Below are 17,885 nucleotides of genomic sequence, written 5' to 3' on the forward strand. Positions count from 1 at the left end.
AGTAACAAATCCAATTAGAAATGGACCAAAAACAATAATAATGATAAATAAACAACTTTCTGTGAACTACATTACAATTTCACCCCAAGCCAAATGATTTATTTGTTTACGCTGCAGACTCAGTGAAGGTTACACTAAAAATACTCTCTCGGCCCCGGCATGAATGTGGCTCATGACCTCTGGTGCACAAACAAATCAAATCACACGCAACAGTGTCCTTCAGGTACAGTGTTCTTTATTACAAAATGAAGAGTCTGAAAGGCAAATCTGTGTGTGTGAGAGAGAGAGAGAAAAGAGAAAAATGCTCAAAGTCCAGCGTTTAAACCTCCTCATGCTAAGCTAACGGAGTTTTGAGTTAGTCATCTGACTGATGGCATCACAAGACTAATGCTGGAAATGAAAAGCCGCTCAGTACTGACAGCCTAAAGCACATACTGAATACGCGGAATAACTATAAAACAGGATATATGAGCTCAATTAAGTGACGGCTGTAAAAAAAAGAACTTGGGACAAACATGTCCATAATCCAAGTTTTACATCAGCTTCTATTGTATTGAAATATACCATCAAGATTTTACTAACAGCTCAACTGTACCAATCTCATGGAGTTTACACTGATAAGATTTGTATTTCTATTGGTGAGCATACGGTATGTTTCTAAAAATAATATTGTATGTTTCTTTACAATAATAAATGAAAACACATGCAATCAATCCTTAAATATAGAAAACATTTGTTTTATCCACTTTGTTATGGTGAAAAACATATTTTCCCGGTGAAAACTCTAGGAACTGTCCATGTTAACGTGGAATAAAAAAAGAAATCAGTCATAAATGTTTGAGCTTAAGGGGTTTAGCATCAAGGATGCGTCCCTTCGCTGAAAAATATACATAAATACAAAGTCTTGTTGACGTCCTTCTCTGTTCAACTTCGGTTAATATAATCATTAAAAAGAAATAACATTTCCTTCTCATACAACAATTACAGGCAATGAATGTCGCAAACAATAATCACGACCTTGCAAAATAGCATTTTTGGACACGGTATCCATGTCGATTGCACGGGAAGTGACATCATAGACCGTCTCACATTGCGGCATTAGAAATGTAAAAATGTAAGGCTTCAGAGTTTATGCCTTCAGCGTACAGTATAATCCATTCTTTGTACTTTGTACTAAGTAGTTCCCACAAACCTCCTGCACGTTAAAAGTGTTTTTTGTGTGTGTCTTTTTCATACATAAATACTCCTTACAAAACATAGCAAACCAGAGCAAAACAAACAAATGGAAAAAAACAAAAACAAATTGGCACCGATCAATTGTGACAGTGTACTATAAAAATAGTTCCTTCTTTTTCCTGGTGTCTGATTAAAGCAAACACAGGCATGCAAGAGACGAAATCTCATTGTCACAGTATCTGAGACCATGAGGATAAGTACAACCGAATCATCCAGCATCACTATTTTTTTATTTCCTTCTTTTTAGCTCTTTCAAAATGTGCTTCGAACACTTTCTTTAAGTTTACAGTATCATACAAAAAGTGCACTCGGCTAACTGTCGAAAATGATTTGTGTGTTCCGCCGTAAGAGAGACTTGTGCTTTTGTCTTGGCTTTTTACCTGTGTGTGTGTGTGTGGGGGGGTTGTTTCGTTGTGTGTGTGGCTTTAAGCCCTTTTCTCTGTACTCCAAACAAGCTGTTTGACAGCTTGAGGATGTGCGCCGTGACCTTCAACACGCCAGCCGAGGTGTTTGTGTGAATGTCTCTTAGTGCTCTAATGCTCCTTAAATGTCTCTCTCTATATATACTCTATATACCTTACTGTGAGAGTGTGTGCTTGTGTGTGGTTCAGTCCTACTACAGCGAGTCGCTGGTCTCCAGGCCCAGCCTGGTCATGTCGGAGTGAGAAGGATCATTGTCCTCGTCCTCTTCGTCATCTTCATCATCATCATCATCCTCGCTGTGACCTCCCATCATGACTTGCTGCATGGCCAGCGTAGCTCCATCTGATGAGAGCGTCTGTAGTCCGTCCTCACCCACACCGACTGTTACTGTGGTACCTGAGTATGACAACCATATCATTCAAATATATACCGTGTATTCATACAAACAAAAACTCAAATGTGCTGCGTAACACGAGAATGAACCTCATTGGTTCTTGCTGAAGCTCAAACGTGCTGCGTAACACGAGAATGAACCTCATTGGTTCTTGCTGAAGCTCAAACGTGCTGCGTAACACGAGAATGAACCTCATTGGTTCTCAAACATCAAGCGAACATGATCTTCCGTTAACCACAACTGATGTGTGTTGATAAATGTTTATATGTGAATAAAAGCCTAAATTCAATCTGTTTATCATATAAAGTGATTGGAGTCTCTTTAGGGGTTATTTTGGACTAAACCGCTCGATTCATATGGATTAGTTTTACGACTAACTTGGACTAGTTTAAAGCGGCAAAGTGGTAGTTGCGTAGCTGTTCATGGAGGGACAGAAATCTCTCAGATTCCATCAATATATCTTTATTTGTGTTCTGAAGATGAATGACATGAGTGTAAGTAAATTATGACAGCATTTCTATTTTTTAGTGAATTAACCCTTTAACGGTGTGAGTTGTGCAAAGGAAATCACCCCTCTTACAACTTAAAATGTACCCCTGCGCCCTCAAACTAACTAATACTTTTAATCTATGATGTCTAAAGCGCCGTACCGTCTTCCATGGTGACCTGTTGCTGGTTCACAGAGGAGGCGAGGGAGTTGGGCCAGAAGCGTTGTAGGGGTCGCGTCTGGGGCGTCTTCTTTTTGCTCTTGGGTGTGTCTGAGGAGCTGGCGTCCAGCATCGGCTGAAGGATCCGTCGTCGAGCGTTAATAAACCTGGAGACATTGAGCCAATCAGAGGAGATCCAGATGACCACCCCGACCCTATGTATAAAGTGTGATAACTCACCAGTTGTTAACCTGCAGCAGTGTGAGGTTGGTCTGCAGGGCAATCTGTTTCTTCTCATCTTCTGTAGGATACGGGTGCTGGGAGGGACAGAAATAAAATAGTCTTACACCTTCTCTCTATTGGATAGTGTCTGTATTTTTACACTCTTAATATGTTAACTTTCTCTTTCTCCACTTCATCTGAACAATGTCTCTCTGTGGGCCGCCCATCTAAACAGAAGCCTGACAGAAAAGCTGCCCGCCAGGCTCTTCAGTGATCAGTGCAGCGTCTCCAGAAGCTCAGTCATATGAGCAGCTGACATTTGTGAGAGTGTGAATGTACGTGTGTGTCTGCTTCACGAGCCAGTCATCCACACCTACCGGCTCACTTAATTCATCTATACATTTAAAAAAAAAAGCTCACTGCAGTTCTTACGAACAAAATCAACTTCGAGCAGTCAGAATGTTTTTTTTTCTCAGCTTGAGTAGCTGAAGTTTTCATTATATATAAGCAGATTCAGTGAAAAGCACAACAATAAAACATTTTTTCAACAATATTAACAAATTAAGTTATTACATTAAAATAATTCAAAATAGGACATAGGACATTTTCATAGTGTTTAGTGCTGCACGAGTCTGGATAAATTGAGAATCACGATTTTCTTGTTTAGAATATAGATTCTCTCACAATTCTGAATAAACAACTAAACAAAACAGTCTATCAAAAAATATTGAATTAATTATTTAAAACGGTTTGAATGAATGATTCAATGACTCGCTCATAAAGACTTCACTTGTTTCATTACTGGATGAATCTGCGTTTTTGAGCCAATCTCTTGAAAGAATAATACAATGACAAATATATTTTTAACGGTCACTTGTTGCCACCTACTGGTTCTAACGATGGTAATAAACGATCTTTATTAAAGTGTCAAGTTACTTTCAAATGGTGATTTACTCTATTTTGATCGCTGTCATAGGCATCAGTGTTTATATCTGAATTATAAACTTTTATCCCAGTACCGTAATACAGAAATAATTATACTGTGTGGTTAAAAAGACTGTTTGTGAAGCGGTTTTATACAACGGGTCTTTCTGGATCAGTGGCAGTAAGTACCAAGGCAGATTTGAATGTTCCGCTGTGAACATACTTGTCATTTAGGAATATGTTTGCATGGGTGTTTTAATCGAGATTGCGGCCTTTCAACGATTAATCATTCAGCTCTAATAGTGTTTAATATACACTAGCGTTCTAAGGTTTAGGGTCAGGCACTTGATTTTACTGCTTGATCAGATTGTGACTAATTGTCTTGATACTGCAGGGTTTTTTAAAAAAAAAAGAAGAGGATTTGATGACTGTGTGAATAGTGAAAAATCATCTGTGATCGATCACTCTTTCAATGAATAGGCTATTAGACTGGCCCAACACTATACAACTGTGAAGGACAGAGAATCTGACTTACACCGATGTGCTGGAAGAGCCAAGAGCGCATGACATTGGTGGCGTGTTTGGGCAGGATGCCTCTCTTGGCCTTAGACGAGCTGTCCTCCTGACTGAAAAAGCTCAGATCCTGGTTCAGCTGCAACTGAAGCTGTGGGTAAATGAGCTGTCAAGAGTGTGTGTGCATGTGTGCTAATGCCATCCATAACGTAACAGATTATGAAGCTGTGCTGCTAAATAGTTGGATCAGCACATCTTGAGCCAATCAAAGTAACTCTAAATACTGGAATAAACTGCATGTCATGAGTGTGTTTGGTGACGATCCCTCACCTGTGAGTTCTGGATGCGTATTGTTCCAGGAGACAGAGTCTGTGTGACCACCTGTCCCTGTGGAGTAACAACTGTAACGGGCTGGTATACTGTACCACCTGGACAGAACAAACACACGCTCACAGAGTCAATATACCACGACAGAAAACAGACTTAGAAAGAAATCAAGAATTTTTTTTTTTGAATAAAACATTGAAGTAATTAAATTACATTACATTAGCATTCAAAGGTTTAGGCTCAGTAAGAATAGTTGGTTACACTTTATTTTAAGGTTTCCGTGTTACAGTGTAATTATACATTTAAGTACTGAGTAATAATAATTAACTACATGTACTTGTTATAGGGTTAGATTAAGGCATGGTTTAGGGTTAGTCGCATGTAATTATGCATAATTTATAGTAATTACTATAGTAACTACTGTGCATAGTGCACTGTAAAATAAAGTTCCCAAATTGTTTTTTTTCTGAAATAAACAAATTATTTTATTCAACAAGGACATAGGCTATTTAAATTTATAAAAAGTGGTAGTAAAAATCCATTTATTACAAAAAATTATTCATTAAAATAATCCTGAAAAAAAGGTTCATGATTTCCACAAAAATATTAAGCAGCACAACTGTTTTCAACATTGATAATAATAAGAAATGTCTTGAGCAGCAAATCAGCATAACAGAATGATTTCTGAAGGATCATGAGACACTGAAGACTGGAGTAATAGATTGCAACAGTCTGGTTCCGGTAGTAAAAAAAACCCATTCATTTTCAAGCTTGTTAATCGATGGTATTTGCTTCCGTTGAAGCCGTTAGCCAGCATTATATCAACTTGGTCTTAAAATAATCGTGTTTAACGGTGAAATTTGTGGTGAAACGCTACATTACCCATATCCTGCACAGAAAATCCCACTAATCAGAGTTGAAACAAGCAAAAAGCTCTTTAGCTCCGCCCACTACCATGAAGCACTACGAATGACGACTGTCTCTGTTTGATTATGCTGTTTGCAATGCTTTATGGGATTGTAGTTCTTTCCATCACTAAAGCCTTTAAGTACACTGTCTTGTACCTTTGTATTTTTGTCCGATTTTCAAATACTTTTTTGTTTCAAAGTATTTAATGTTATGATTCACCTCGTAGCTGATTGGCTTTGTTCATGGCTTATAACGCTTTAAAGGTACATTGTGTAGGAATTTCTCCCATCTAGCGGTGAAATTGTATTTTGCATTCAAACGAATAGTGCTCTCTAGCGCCTCTCTTTTTCAAATGCGTGTTGCAACTACGGTAGCCGTTATGTACCAAGAAGCTATGACAGCCCTATGAATAGCCCTTCGTCGAGTTTAACTATACATGTTCTACTGTTATGCTTCCTATATAATGAATTACACAACCAAGCAATGAAAAAAAGATTGTAATTTAGACCGTAACATCGACTTACCTGTCAAGAAGAAAGCAGGCAACTTTCAAAGTCTTTCTCCTTCATTAGCTCTTTCCACCTGGGTAAAGCTATCCCGTTATTTACCCTCGTTTTGAATTCGCCGGTCACGTTTCCTTTTAAATTCAATTTTGGCATTTCTCCTGTGGCTCGGCATAAGTATGATCCTGAATTATTAAGTACCGTGCAGTGCAGCCTTCCAAATTTACCGGGGCAGTGACACGCATTACGCCTCTCTCCTTGTCAGTTTCTGCTGGTTTCAGTCTCTGGCTTCTGGACGAAAACGTGTTGTGGAAACGCATTAAGGTAGCCTAGTGCTTTTTGTCTCCCTCTGCTATTATAGTTTTTCAAGATGGCGGAACGACATGAAAGCTGTCCCATGTAAATAAAGATAAGAAATTATGCCCATACGAGGATAAGTCAGATCATTAGGAGAGGTAATTGCACACGATTGAATAAAGATATTGATTTTAGCTAATAAAATACTTTTAAAAAACTACACAGTGTACCTTTAATGAAGATTCTTTTTTTTATGCTATGGGAGAAATTAATGGAAAAAATACTTCCGGAACCAGTGCTGCTATGGTTGCTGAAAATTCAGCTTTGCCATCACACTATATTACTTCCTCTACCCCAATACAAGAGAGTGGCAACATATCCATTACATTTAAGCTATTAGTTGCATAAATATTCATCATTAAAGTGAACATAAACGCTGTTTGCAACCTGTTTTACTTCCATAATGTAATGGGATATTCAGTGCGTAAAAATGATGGCATGGCAAATGTGAGACGTAGGAAGAAATCAGACTAAGAAACAGACTAAGAAAGAAACACGGAAGAGTAAAACAATCCACAAACCTGTTACAACCTGTGTGGGGTTTACAGTTGTGACGGTAACGTTGCCCTGTTGTAAAGCCGACGCTGGTACTACAATACCTTGTGAACTCATGGCTCCAGTGAACGAGCTCAGCGGCTGCGAGGAGAACATGTGCACAGCGGTTATTTTCTGAGCGAAGACGGAGACAGATTTCTACAGTGTCCCTGAATGTACCTGCGTCTGTGTTGGCGAGTAGGGACTTCCTGGCTCTCCGCTGAGAAGAGTCTCGCTGTTCATCTTGGTCTTGAGGCAGGCGATGTAGCGGCTGCAGAAATCTTTACACAGGTCATTTACCTTCTCCAGCTCCAGCAGGTGAATCCGTAACACCTGGATGGCCTTCACCATCTGAGCCCAGTGAAAACGTACAGTACATTTGACAAGCGTTCAGATAATGACTCTATTTTCATTTCCTCACCAGTCATGTATCCCGATGGACTCTAATGAGTGTGAGAAAATGATTCACTCGGCACAAATATTTATAATAATGGTTTCATTAAGCCAGTAATTATTTTAATGTTATGGTAGAAATTAAAATTGTATACCATTTTGTCAAAATAAAAAAGCACTAAAAACTAAAGCCTGTCCTTTTAAATGCTACAAGTGAATTTAGACTTCACATCATTATACTGTACAGAATGAAAATTTTAAATTCATTTGTGAGATTTAAGTGTTATTAAATTCACAATGTTTTGAAATATTAACTTAAAGTGAGTGTTAGTTGACGGCAAAAGAAATCAATATGTTTATATCGATAAATAAACAAAATGATTAATATTGCCCAATAACTGATATACCATGCATCCCTAAATATACACTAACATTCAAAAGTTATGGGTCAGTATGTTTCATTAAATAAATTAATACTTTTATTCAGCAAGGATGCATTGAATTGATCAAAAGTGACAGTAAATTTCATATGAATGCTGTCCTTTTGAATTTTCCATTCATCGAAGAATAGTGTAATGGTTTCCACAGAAATATTAAGCAGCACAACCGTTTTCAACTGATAATAATATGAAATGTTTCTTGAGCAACAAATCAGCATACCAGAATTATTTCTGAAGGATCATGTGACACTAAAGACTGGATTAATGATGCTGAAAATTCAGCTCTGACATCACAGGACTGAATTAGATTTTATAATATATCTAAATAAACAGTTATATTACAATGAAATAAAACTGATACACAATATTACTGATGTTACTTGTATTTGTAATTTAAAAAAAAAATCTTGCCAGCCTTGGTGAGCATCAGAGACTTCTTTCAAAACCATCTTACTGACCCCGAACTTTTGAACGGTAGTGTAAATATTTTAAAAACCCGCTTAAATAATTGATCAGAACTACAGTTTAATGGCAAAGTGCTTCTTACCAGATTGTCCAAATCGGGGTCCTCGCTGAAGAACGCCTTGCCTTCTTTCTCCTGGTTTCGCACGAAGTTCTCGATATCCACATCGAAACTGGCCGAGGTCACGCACTCCGAGCTCTGAGTGGATTGCTCGCATTTCTCAAAGAGCAGTGCCAACAGGGGGAACAAGGGGTGTCTGACAGTCAACAAACACATCGCTGTTTTAAACACAAATACATATCCAAGAACACTTTTTTTTTTTAACATGCCACAAGAAAAACAGGAAGTTACCTGTAAATGGCCGTCTTGTAGACCTCCATAGGGGACTGTGGCTCAGACGGCGCTGAGCTGCTCTCCTCTTCCTCTCTCTCCTCCTCCTCTTCCTCTTCTTCTTCCTCCAACCTCTCCTCCACTTGTCCCGCCGCCTGTTCTCCCACTTGCATCTGCATGGGACAGAGTGGGGGGTTTGGATAGAGAATGAATGTGTGAGGTATGTGGAAGTTAGCAATGTCAGCTGGCATGTCTGCGGGCGGTAACGTCCGTGTGTGGGCTCAGGCTTCTCTGAGGAACACAGTCTCTCTGTCACAGAGCACAGAGCAGACCCCAGAGCCGACGAGACCCTGAGGGGTCGACATGGGGTTTCAAATCACGTAAGGAAAACTCGCTTTTAACAAAGGCGCTTCTCTCTCAAATCTCAGACTACTCTATCTTTGCCTGTCAAATTTAGAAAGGTTTCACAGATTTAACAGAATGGTTTTTCACATTAGTTTCAGGCCGTTTAGCAGAAAAAGAGAGGAAATAGAAAACTACCTTGAGTGACTGTTTGACTTAACATGCAAGATATCCAGATCAGGGTCAATTATAGGTAACTAAACGCATAAACATTTCTGTTACTTGAAATAAAATAAAAGTTAACTGAAATAAAGTGAAATATAAAAGAAAATATTTTATTGAACTATTTGTCAAGGCAACATTTCTCATTTTTATTTAGTTTAACTTGATGTACTAAAGTAACTTATATATATAAACTATTTAAAATTACAAAAATAACTAAAATTAAAAATATTAATTTGGAAAATATTAATAAAAACTAGAATCTCAATGATACTAAAACAACACTGATCCAGATATCTTGGATAATTATAATGCAATAATCCATTCATATATTACAATTATAATATATTATACACAGTGTTGGTTTCTTTTCTCATTTGTACAGTTTTTTTTCTTCATACATCATAGTTGGACAGGCCCACATGATTGAGTGCATGTGATGGAGAGCAACAATAGTGTTGATTGAAAAGGGGGAGATGTTAAAAATATTTCACGACTGCTGGAAAATCTCGGGTTAGTCTCGAGTCTCTCTATCTCTCCATCCGATACCGCAGAGGTCAGACTTCCCAGAATTCACAAGACATCAATCTCAGAGTGTGAGATGTTAAACTTGCATGTTTACCAAACACTTATTGATTTTTTTTATTGCAATTGAAAGATGGTTATCACTTTATTTAAAGGAATAGTAAAGGAATGAATGATCCCATAATTTACCCACCCTCAAGCCATTCTAGGTGTATATGACTTTCCTCTTTCAGCAGAACACAATCAGAGTTATATAATAATATCCTGGCTCTTCCAAGCTTTGTAATGGCATTGAATAGTGCCTGTGTTATTGAAGCTCAAAAAAGTGCATCCATCCATCATAAAAGTAATCCATACGACTCCAGTGGGTTAATAAATGCCTTCTGAAGCGAAGTTATGTTTTTTTTTTAAAGAAAAATATCCATATTTATAACTTTATAAACTATAATCACTGGCTTCCAGAAACGTCCGTATGCACGTTCACGAGAGTCGAGTTCCGGCGGAATGGCGACCTTTGACCCGACATATGATGAAGAGTAGCGTAAGCTCAGGTGAGAATTAACACCTTTAGCGAAAACCATGTAACTCTCTCATGAACGTGCATAGCTGGATGCCAGTGATTATAGTTTATAAAGTCATAAATATGAATATTTTTTTTATATAAAGACCCATCACTTCTCTTCAGAAGACATTTATTAACCCACTGGAGTCGTGTGGATTACTTTTTTGATGGATGGATGGGCTTTTTGGAGCTTCAAAAAATCGAGCACTTTTCAATGCCATTACAAAGCTGGTAAAAGCCAGGATATTATTTAATATAACTCTGATTGTGTTCGGCTGAAAGAAGAAAGTCATATACACCTAGGATGGCTTCAGGGTGAGTCAATTATGATAATTTTCATTTTTGGGTGAACTATTCCTTTTAAAGGTCAATTAAACACATTCACACAAAACAAAAACAGTGTTCCATTGGCTGTGTAAGGAGCAGCTCTTTGGCAACACAAACCTGTTCAGCCTCTTGGTAATCCTCCATGGACACCGATGGGGATGTCATCATAGTTACAGTTGCCGTGGACAATGCTTGGGCATTCTATAAAGCTGATCTTCAGCACCACTAAACTGCCACAACACAGAGAAACATTTATGTGGAGGAACTACCAAACAGCATTAAAACCTGCCACTCTTTACTGTGTAGTGGAAAATTAGTAATATAATTATAAGCATCGAATATGATCTTATCTGTAGGTGTATAACACATAATTGTATTAATTTTATAAAACTTTTGCATTTCATTTTTTGCATTAGGGCCATATAGTGTTTTACTGATTGATATTTATGTTATATACATAAATATATAAATATTGGCCAGGCCAAGTAAAAAATATTTAAAGCTACATTATCATTTTAAACGCTTAAAATGACTTAAGACAAAAAACAATGGTTTTACTATTAGCCTTAACTAACTGAACAATTAGTATTTTGTTATCAAATGTTTAAATTATTAGCCTATAGTAAAAAGCGTTTTTAAATAATTATCTTAATTTCAACTCATTTTGCACATTGTGTATGTGTGTCTTTTAAAAAAAATGTTTTATTGTGTGTGTGTCTATATAGGCTATGTAAGCAATAAGGTACGAGAGGCTGTGCTGTACGTTATCGTGAATAAATCACGGGTGAAGGGCTTCGCGTCGTGCCTGCAACCCCTTCAGCCGTGACTTAACGTTATTCACGATACAGCACTTGCCTCGAGTACCTTATTGCTTTTATAAAACGGTTAGGCTACCACACAATACAACTATTAAAGCCGGAAAATATGCAAGTTATTTATGCAACTTTCATTAAGTAAAATCACTAAAAGCCTTCATTCCGCTGGAAAAAATAGTCCCTGACCGTAAACAGCAACAGAAGTTGCATACATTATTTCGCCAATAGATGGCGACAAAGACTGTCTTTATGAGTGAGTCAGTCAGTAGAGAAGACTTTTACATTGAAAGGACTCAAACTTGTGATCACGGAGAAGCAAGACGCAACTGACAGATGACGGGCACGGGAAAACCCCTTAACTGTTAAAACAGGACAATATATCGCAGCGGACATTCAAACGTATTTTTTTAATTATAAATATATAGGACTGACCTGATGGAGAATGCTATCTAAGTTACTGTAAATGCAGGTAACGTTAACGTTACACTCGCTCACTCGATCTCTCACAATACTCTTAATAGCTTCAATGAACAATATCGAGATCAAATATGTGTTTAGGTTGCTAAGAGTGGTTGCTAGGGTTATTGTGTAGTGATACAGAACAGTTACGTGAAGCGGTCATAGCCGTGTTTTATCGTGAATTAAAACACAGCTATTGACCAATCAGAATCAAGGATTGGAACTAACCGTTTTATACATATGTATATATGCGTGCGTGTGTGTGTGTGTGTGGTCTGTGTAGTGTGTACAGTGTACACAAATATATATTATATCTATATATATAGGCTACACAAACTTTGATGTTAGGTGCGATTAATCAATTTGACAACAATAATATATAATAGACCGTTAAAACCGACAGTTTTATATTGCATTTTATTGCAATAAAAAGTTTATGCGCTGCATAAAACATAATGTATTGTTTTATTTATAGAATAACATTCATCTGCTTCAAAACAAACGTATGCTAAATTTGATAAACATTGCAGTGGTCTTTGCGATCAGACGAGTACAAATTCGAGATATAAATAGTCTCATCGTTAAATGTATCTGCCCTGCAATAAGACTTCAATGAGTGATTCACTTTAAACTGAACTGAGAATGTCTACATTTCAAAACATCATCGATTCTCGTATAACGTTCGGGGGATATTAATTTCTCGTAATGCGGTCTTATATATCTTCGTCTTTTTCTTCAGCCACATTATGACTGTATCTCATTCTCTCTATTACTGTAGACGCCATGTTTGTACTGAGCCTCTGTTCAGGTTCAAACCCATTGCCTATATGTTAATATCTAGTGTTTTATTCGAAGCGCTTTATTCATCCATAAGAACCGCTGGCGCAAGCAATGTGCAATTATAGTACGTAACCTACGTCATAACGAAAAACATCAGCCTTCTTGAGTTTTCGCTGACTTAAAAAAATTATCGTCGCTGTCTCTTTAAATATAATAAAAAGCCTGCCCATAATCGCCTATCAATCAATCTAAGGGACATCGGGCTATCCCTCCCCACCAGTACAGCCGCCATTCGCACTTCTACAAAAGATCATAAAAAAAAAAGCTGGGCCTTGACTGTGTCTCGAGCCAGAAATTCTCCCCCGAAACCGCCGTACAAACATCTGATTTCAGGCTCAAACCATCCTGACCGCGCGCCTCCCGCGGAAGCTCGATCTTATGTGCCGAGTGCATTTTTAGTGTGCGGCCCAGATCGCCTGATTGATAGGGAGTCGGAAAAGAAGATTTTGAGTGACAGCTTACCTTAGTGCCAATCTTCGTCACAATGACAAGCGGCTGCAGCAATCGGGACCCGCAGTTCTTCCATGTCGTCACAGCGTAACGGCACGCAGGCAACTTCGCTCATGAATATTAATGAGGTGGGAGGAGACATTAACGGTTTAGGGAAAAGTGCTCGCCCCCTGGAGACTTCTGTGGGGACAATGTAACATTGCAGGCTATATTATAAAATATAGATTTTGCTCGGTGCTTGGTCATTTTAAATGAAGCACAGTCTGAAAATGTCACAGATCAAACAACTTTATTCATTTTGTCGTTTCTTTTGTTGTTGTTGTTTTTTAGTACAGTTCTGTAACAGCAAATAAGTTGCCTATTTATGTCATTCACATACTAGTGCCTTTTAAAATATATCATGAATGATATATTTCTATGGCAATGCCATGCTGTGCTTTTCATTTTGAGTTGCTTTCATCCAGTACAGACTCTGGGAGAAAAAAAAAAAAGATTTAAAAACAGTGTCTGGGATCATCTGATCTTTAATATTCATTGTAAATACACAAAGGCAAAAATATACCCACCAGAGAACTTAAATTCTGGGAACTTGCTTAAGTCTCCACCCCCATAGAGTCTCTGGAGTTTGGTTAGTTCTTCATTGAAAACTTTCTCATATTCTGGTCCAGCATCTACAAGGCCACCAGAGGCTCTGTACGGGCAACACAAACCAGGTTAAATGTGGAAAATGAGTTATTCAAAATAAATATGTGAAAAGTTTGATATTATATATATATATCCTATGGAATGAACGGATTGTTTTTATGTTATTTGATTCATGGGACATTTTTCATACTGGCTCTTTGTGGAGTATTCCCGTATCTTGTCGATAAAGAGTCTCTTTACTGGATCAAGCCGTGCTGCAGATGAGAGAGAAATCACTGTTATTTGTTTCTCATGAACATCCAATAATTCCAAAATACCAATTTTAGCCAGAATGCTTTAACCACATGTGCTTTCTGTCTTTGACGATACATTTAAAATGACTGCATTTTATGTTTAAATAAAAATATTCATACCTACTATTACATTTGTATCACAATAAAAGCATTTGCATTATGAAACACAAACTGGCAAAAAGAAAAAAGATGCATAATAATAAATGTTGTTTAGAGACAGATCAGTCCACCCTCTTGTGGTAAAGATCAGAATAGCTCAAAAGAAAATAAAAGCACATTAAATACAAAAATAAAAGATTTGAAGCTGTGTTGCACATAAAATCTGAAAGGCAAAGTGTTGCGAGTAAATTTATTTCAACAATGAATTGCATAAAATTATGTATTTATAAAAAAGCTTGAGAATCTTAACTTTATGATAATATAGCATTTGCTCAAATTTGGAGTGCTTTCCCACGAATAACTGTCCACCGAAAATGGTGAGGTTGCTTAAAAATACAACAAAATATTCCCTTTTTGTGTGGAAACCATGGCATTGAATGCAGGAAGGATGACATACCCTCAGGCAACTCTTCAAATGTTTCTTTCAGCACCTCTTCCTCTAAAACATCAGTGTGTGCTGGAATTGGGTCATTCAGATTGATGGAGCTTTGAGCATCACCAGACTTTACTGACTTCTTACACAGAGAGGCAGATATGGTCTCAACAACAGGAAGATCCCCAGTGGATTTAAATAAAGAGACTCCTGGGATGATGGGGTCCGAGACTGGAACGGCTTCTCCGTGACAAACTTCTCGGCGGGTTGGAGCTTCACCACAGGCGACTGGAAATGAGCCAACTGCCAGATTGATGATCTCTTGGCTAGAAGGTGTTTTGTCTGCATTGACATTTGAAGACCAACTGGAAGCTATAAAGTCTTGAGGTTGAGTAGATTGAGGTTGTGAAGGGTACTGTGCTTGAGTAATGTTTACAGATGTTGATGCATTGGTCACTGTAACAACCTCTGAATCAGAAAACGACTCTTCTAGAAGATGATCACGCGCAGATGAAACTTCAGGAGTTGCAATAGCTTTGGAGGTCACCATGACTTCAGGCATATTAACTATTTCATCACTAACAACAACTACTTCTGGTGTAGGTTTTTTATGTAAAAATTCCTCAGAAGATGGAATGAGTCCTTTGGTGTTTGTTGAAGACAGCTCAGAAACTCGACGGATATTTGTAGTCATATCTTCTTGAGTTGAAGGCTCTTGTGGAGCATTACTAGCGGGCGACTGCACACCTGAATCAACAGCTTTGGGCGCTGCATCTTTTGCAATTGAAATTTCAGCGTATGACTTATTGTGCAGACCTCCCATGGCCATTTGGTCAACACATTTTGAATATGCAAAATCCACAGCAGAATCTAATAAGGCGGTGGCAGGTGCAGATTCACAGACATATTGAGATTCTGAAGAACCATCCACATTAACTTTAGCCGGAAGGGAACTGGTAGAAGTTTGAACTTTAGCATTGGAAACAATGGTTGCTTTGGTATCACGCTGGTCATTCAATTGATTTGGTGTAGCCGGTTTGGTTGTACTTGTAGCAGCTTTCAACGCAGCAGCAGAGATCACTGATTGTCTCCTTTCTTTGGTATCCTTGGTCTTTTGCTGCAGTAATCTGGCAATATCGATTATAGTTTTTGGTTTCACTTTCTCTAAGGTAAAAATAGCATTGTATTAATGTATATAACAGAAGCAAGAAAAAAAAAAAACTCATATAACTTGATCCCCTGAATTCTGTGCACTAAGCAACTGTGTGATTTTGCCAAGTAAGACATGTTCTTGAACAACAATCCTGTCTGTAAATTTGGTCTTGACCATATCCCTACCCCTACACCTATCCATAACTGGTCCCTGAAATCAGAGGGAAATATAGGTGAATAACGCTGATGTAGAAACACCTAACCCTGGCTGTAGGCCTAAACTTGATATAAACTGGTTGATTGGAATGTTGTTCCAGGATAAAACAAAAATACTGATCCAGTAACATGTTGTATTTGGTAAAATCTTAAATCTTAAAGTCACAATGAAATCAAAATAGATTTTTTTTTGATGGAATATTGCAGCATTAATTCATTATATATTATTTATCGGTGCTATTTAATTTTTTTATGTGCCCTTGTTTTATTTAATCAAAATAACTTCGCCTTACACTTGCAGTGACATCTCTTCTCGTGTCATGCTGATTTTTTAAATAAAGTTTCAGTGAAAGGTTCTTAAAACAACCACATTTTTCTTAGCGTGAAGAACATTTTAACCCTCTGAAGAACCTATTTCCAGTATAAAGATACTTTTGTGCAATGAGAAGGATCCATTGATTTGAAATGAATAAAGTACTGTAAGCCTACTTTTCTTTTTTTTTTTTTAGTTCATCAATATTCCTGAAAAAAACTATAAGTCAAACAAGTGCAATGAACTCATGATAACTTACTTATACTTGTATATCTGACAGGCTTCTTGACGTTATTTGCTTTGGTGCAGAGCGGCGTCAATAGAGGAACTTTCCAACCAGAATCGTCCAACAAAAGGAACTGAATTAAAGACACACAAAGTCATATAATTTGCAGCATAGATTTCTGCAATTTTTATATCAGCTGATATTTTAACATATATTATAAGATATTTGTAGAGATTTGAGCAAACCTGTACAAATTCTTGTATGAGAAGTTTCAGCACTTTCCACAAATTTGAGATTTTTTTTGTTACATTTATACTTATAAAACCAAAAGATAACTTATTTCTGAATACTGAATTATTTACCATGCTGCCAATCAATTAATAATTAAAATATTATTATTATTATTTACAATGGATGACACAGCAGTTAAACATTTTATGGAAAACATTTAATACTTTGCTTCGTTACTGATAAAAAAAAAAAGAAAAAAAAAAAGACTGGGCACAAGATAGGCATCTTTACACGGCTGAGTTGAGGCTGCTCTGTGCCTGCTCACAATTCTGTGTAAAGACACAATGCAGCATAAAAGCCAGAATAAATTATGCCTGCTGTGACCCACCTATAACAATATGCCGTTATTGTTGTGTAAATGCATTTATGCCACCTCTGCAGCATTAAACAGTCTGTGTAAAGACACCTGTCCTTGCCACTTCAGAAGCGCTTCTGTGCCACCTTTGCAGTGTAATTTTGCCAATGCAATGCCATATAGGTTTGGTAAGCGCCTGATCACAATTTTGATACCGTTCAACTTTAGTGACAGTAATGAACATGTACCTTCGAAACACTCAAACGCCGAACTCTCTGGAAGGACATAATTGCGAACATCCCTAAGAAGTCAACACCTCCTTTTATGGCGGAGAGAACACACAGTTACAGAATGAAGACAGGGAACGTGCAATTTGCAAGCAAAATACTCGAGTTTTGTCTTAGAGTATAAACCATTACGAAAAATTCCTCTTGTGTTAACTTAACCCAGTGTTTTTACCCTTTCAGCGCTTTGGTGTTGCTCTCTTTCGACTCTTCGACCGTGTTTTTCAGACACCGCTTGTTTACGTTCATCGGAAATCAGGACATGCCATTCGGATTACAATTGAATTAAGGCTCTCATTTAACAACTGCTGTCCAGACCATACAGGCAGGATTAGTGTTCCATAAGGACAGAAAAGTATACATAAACTTAATCAAGTTGTTGTTTAAATTGTTCTGTGAAGCCAAAAGAAGTTGCGTAATCAGACTGACACGCCCCCACGTGCTGCGCGTGCCAGTACGTAAGTCGCGTGCCACTCATGGT

At 37.6% G+C, this 17,885-nt stretch overlaps 2 protein-coding genes across 5 annotated transcripts; both read right to left on the reverse strand.

Moving 5' to 3' along the window:
• Window positions 1–214: 214 nt before the first annotated feature.
• On the reverse strand, window positions 215–13,304 carry pknox1.2 (pbx/knotted 1 homeobox 1.2). Of its 3 annotated transcripts, none has more exons than XM_079615006.1 (11): window positions 13,170–13,304; window positions 10,711–10,823; window positions 8,637–8,788; window positions 8,370–8,541; window positions 7,170–7,340; window positions 6,977–7,091; window positions 4,690–4,787; window positions 4,382–4,510; window positions 2,941–3,017; window positions 2,704–2,867; window positions 215–2,055 (listed from the first exon to the last, which is right to left on the reverse strand). In XM_079615006.1, the coding sequence occupies exons 2-11, from the start codon at window positions 10,759–10,761 to the stop codon at window positions 1,853–1,855; spliced, it is 1,332 nt and encodes a 443-aa protein (XP_079471132.1). In that variant the 5' UTR covers window positions 10,762–10,823; window positions 13,170–13,304; the 3' UTR covers window positions 215–1,852. The 3 variants fall into 3 exon arrangements, with proteins under 3 accessions (XP_079471132.1, XP_079471134.1, XP_079471133.1); XM_079615008.1 differs by having other exon boundaries at window positions 10,711–10,818; window positions 13,170–13,209; XM_079615007.1 differs by lacking the exon at window positions 13,170–13,304 and adding an exon at window positions 11,841–11,864.
• On the reverse strand, window positions 13,206–17,876 carry LOC306999900 (uncharacterized protein). 2 transcript variants are annotated; one of them, XR_013797934.1, is made up of 8 exons: window positions 17,580–17,876; window positions 17,369–17,439; window positions 16,568–16,667; window positions 14,652–15,791; window positions 13,993–14,056; window positions 13,724–13,848; window positions 13,537–13,629; window positions 13,206–13,337 (listed from the first exon to the last, which is right to left on the reverse strand). XR_013797934.1 is itself a non-coding variant. In XM_079615005.1 (7 exons), exons 2-7 carry the CDS (start codon window positions 17,417–17,419, stop codon window positions 13,598–13,600), a joined length of 1,512 nt encoding a protein of 503 aa, XP_079471131.1. In that variant the 5' UTR covers window positions 17,420–17,439; window positions 17,580–17,876; the 3' UTR covers window positions 13,425–13,597. The 2 variants fall into 2 exon arrangements, 1 of the variants encoding a protein (XP_079471131.1); XM_079615005.1 differs by lacking the exon at window positions 13,206–13,337 and having other exon boundaries at window positions 13,425–13,629.
• Window positions 17,877–17,885: the final 9 nt, after the last annotated feature.

This window comes from Phoxinus phoxinus, assembly GCF_949152265.1.
Source record: "Phoxinus phoxinus genome assembly, chromosome: 6".
In the NCBI taxonomy this organism is placed as follows: domain Eukaryota; kingdom Metazoa; phylum Chordata; class Actinopteri; order Cypriniformes; family Leuciscidae; genus Phoxinus; species Phoxinus phoxinus.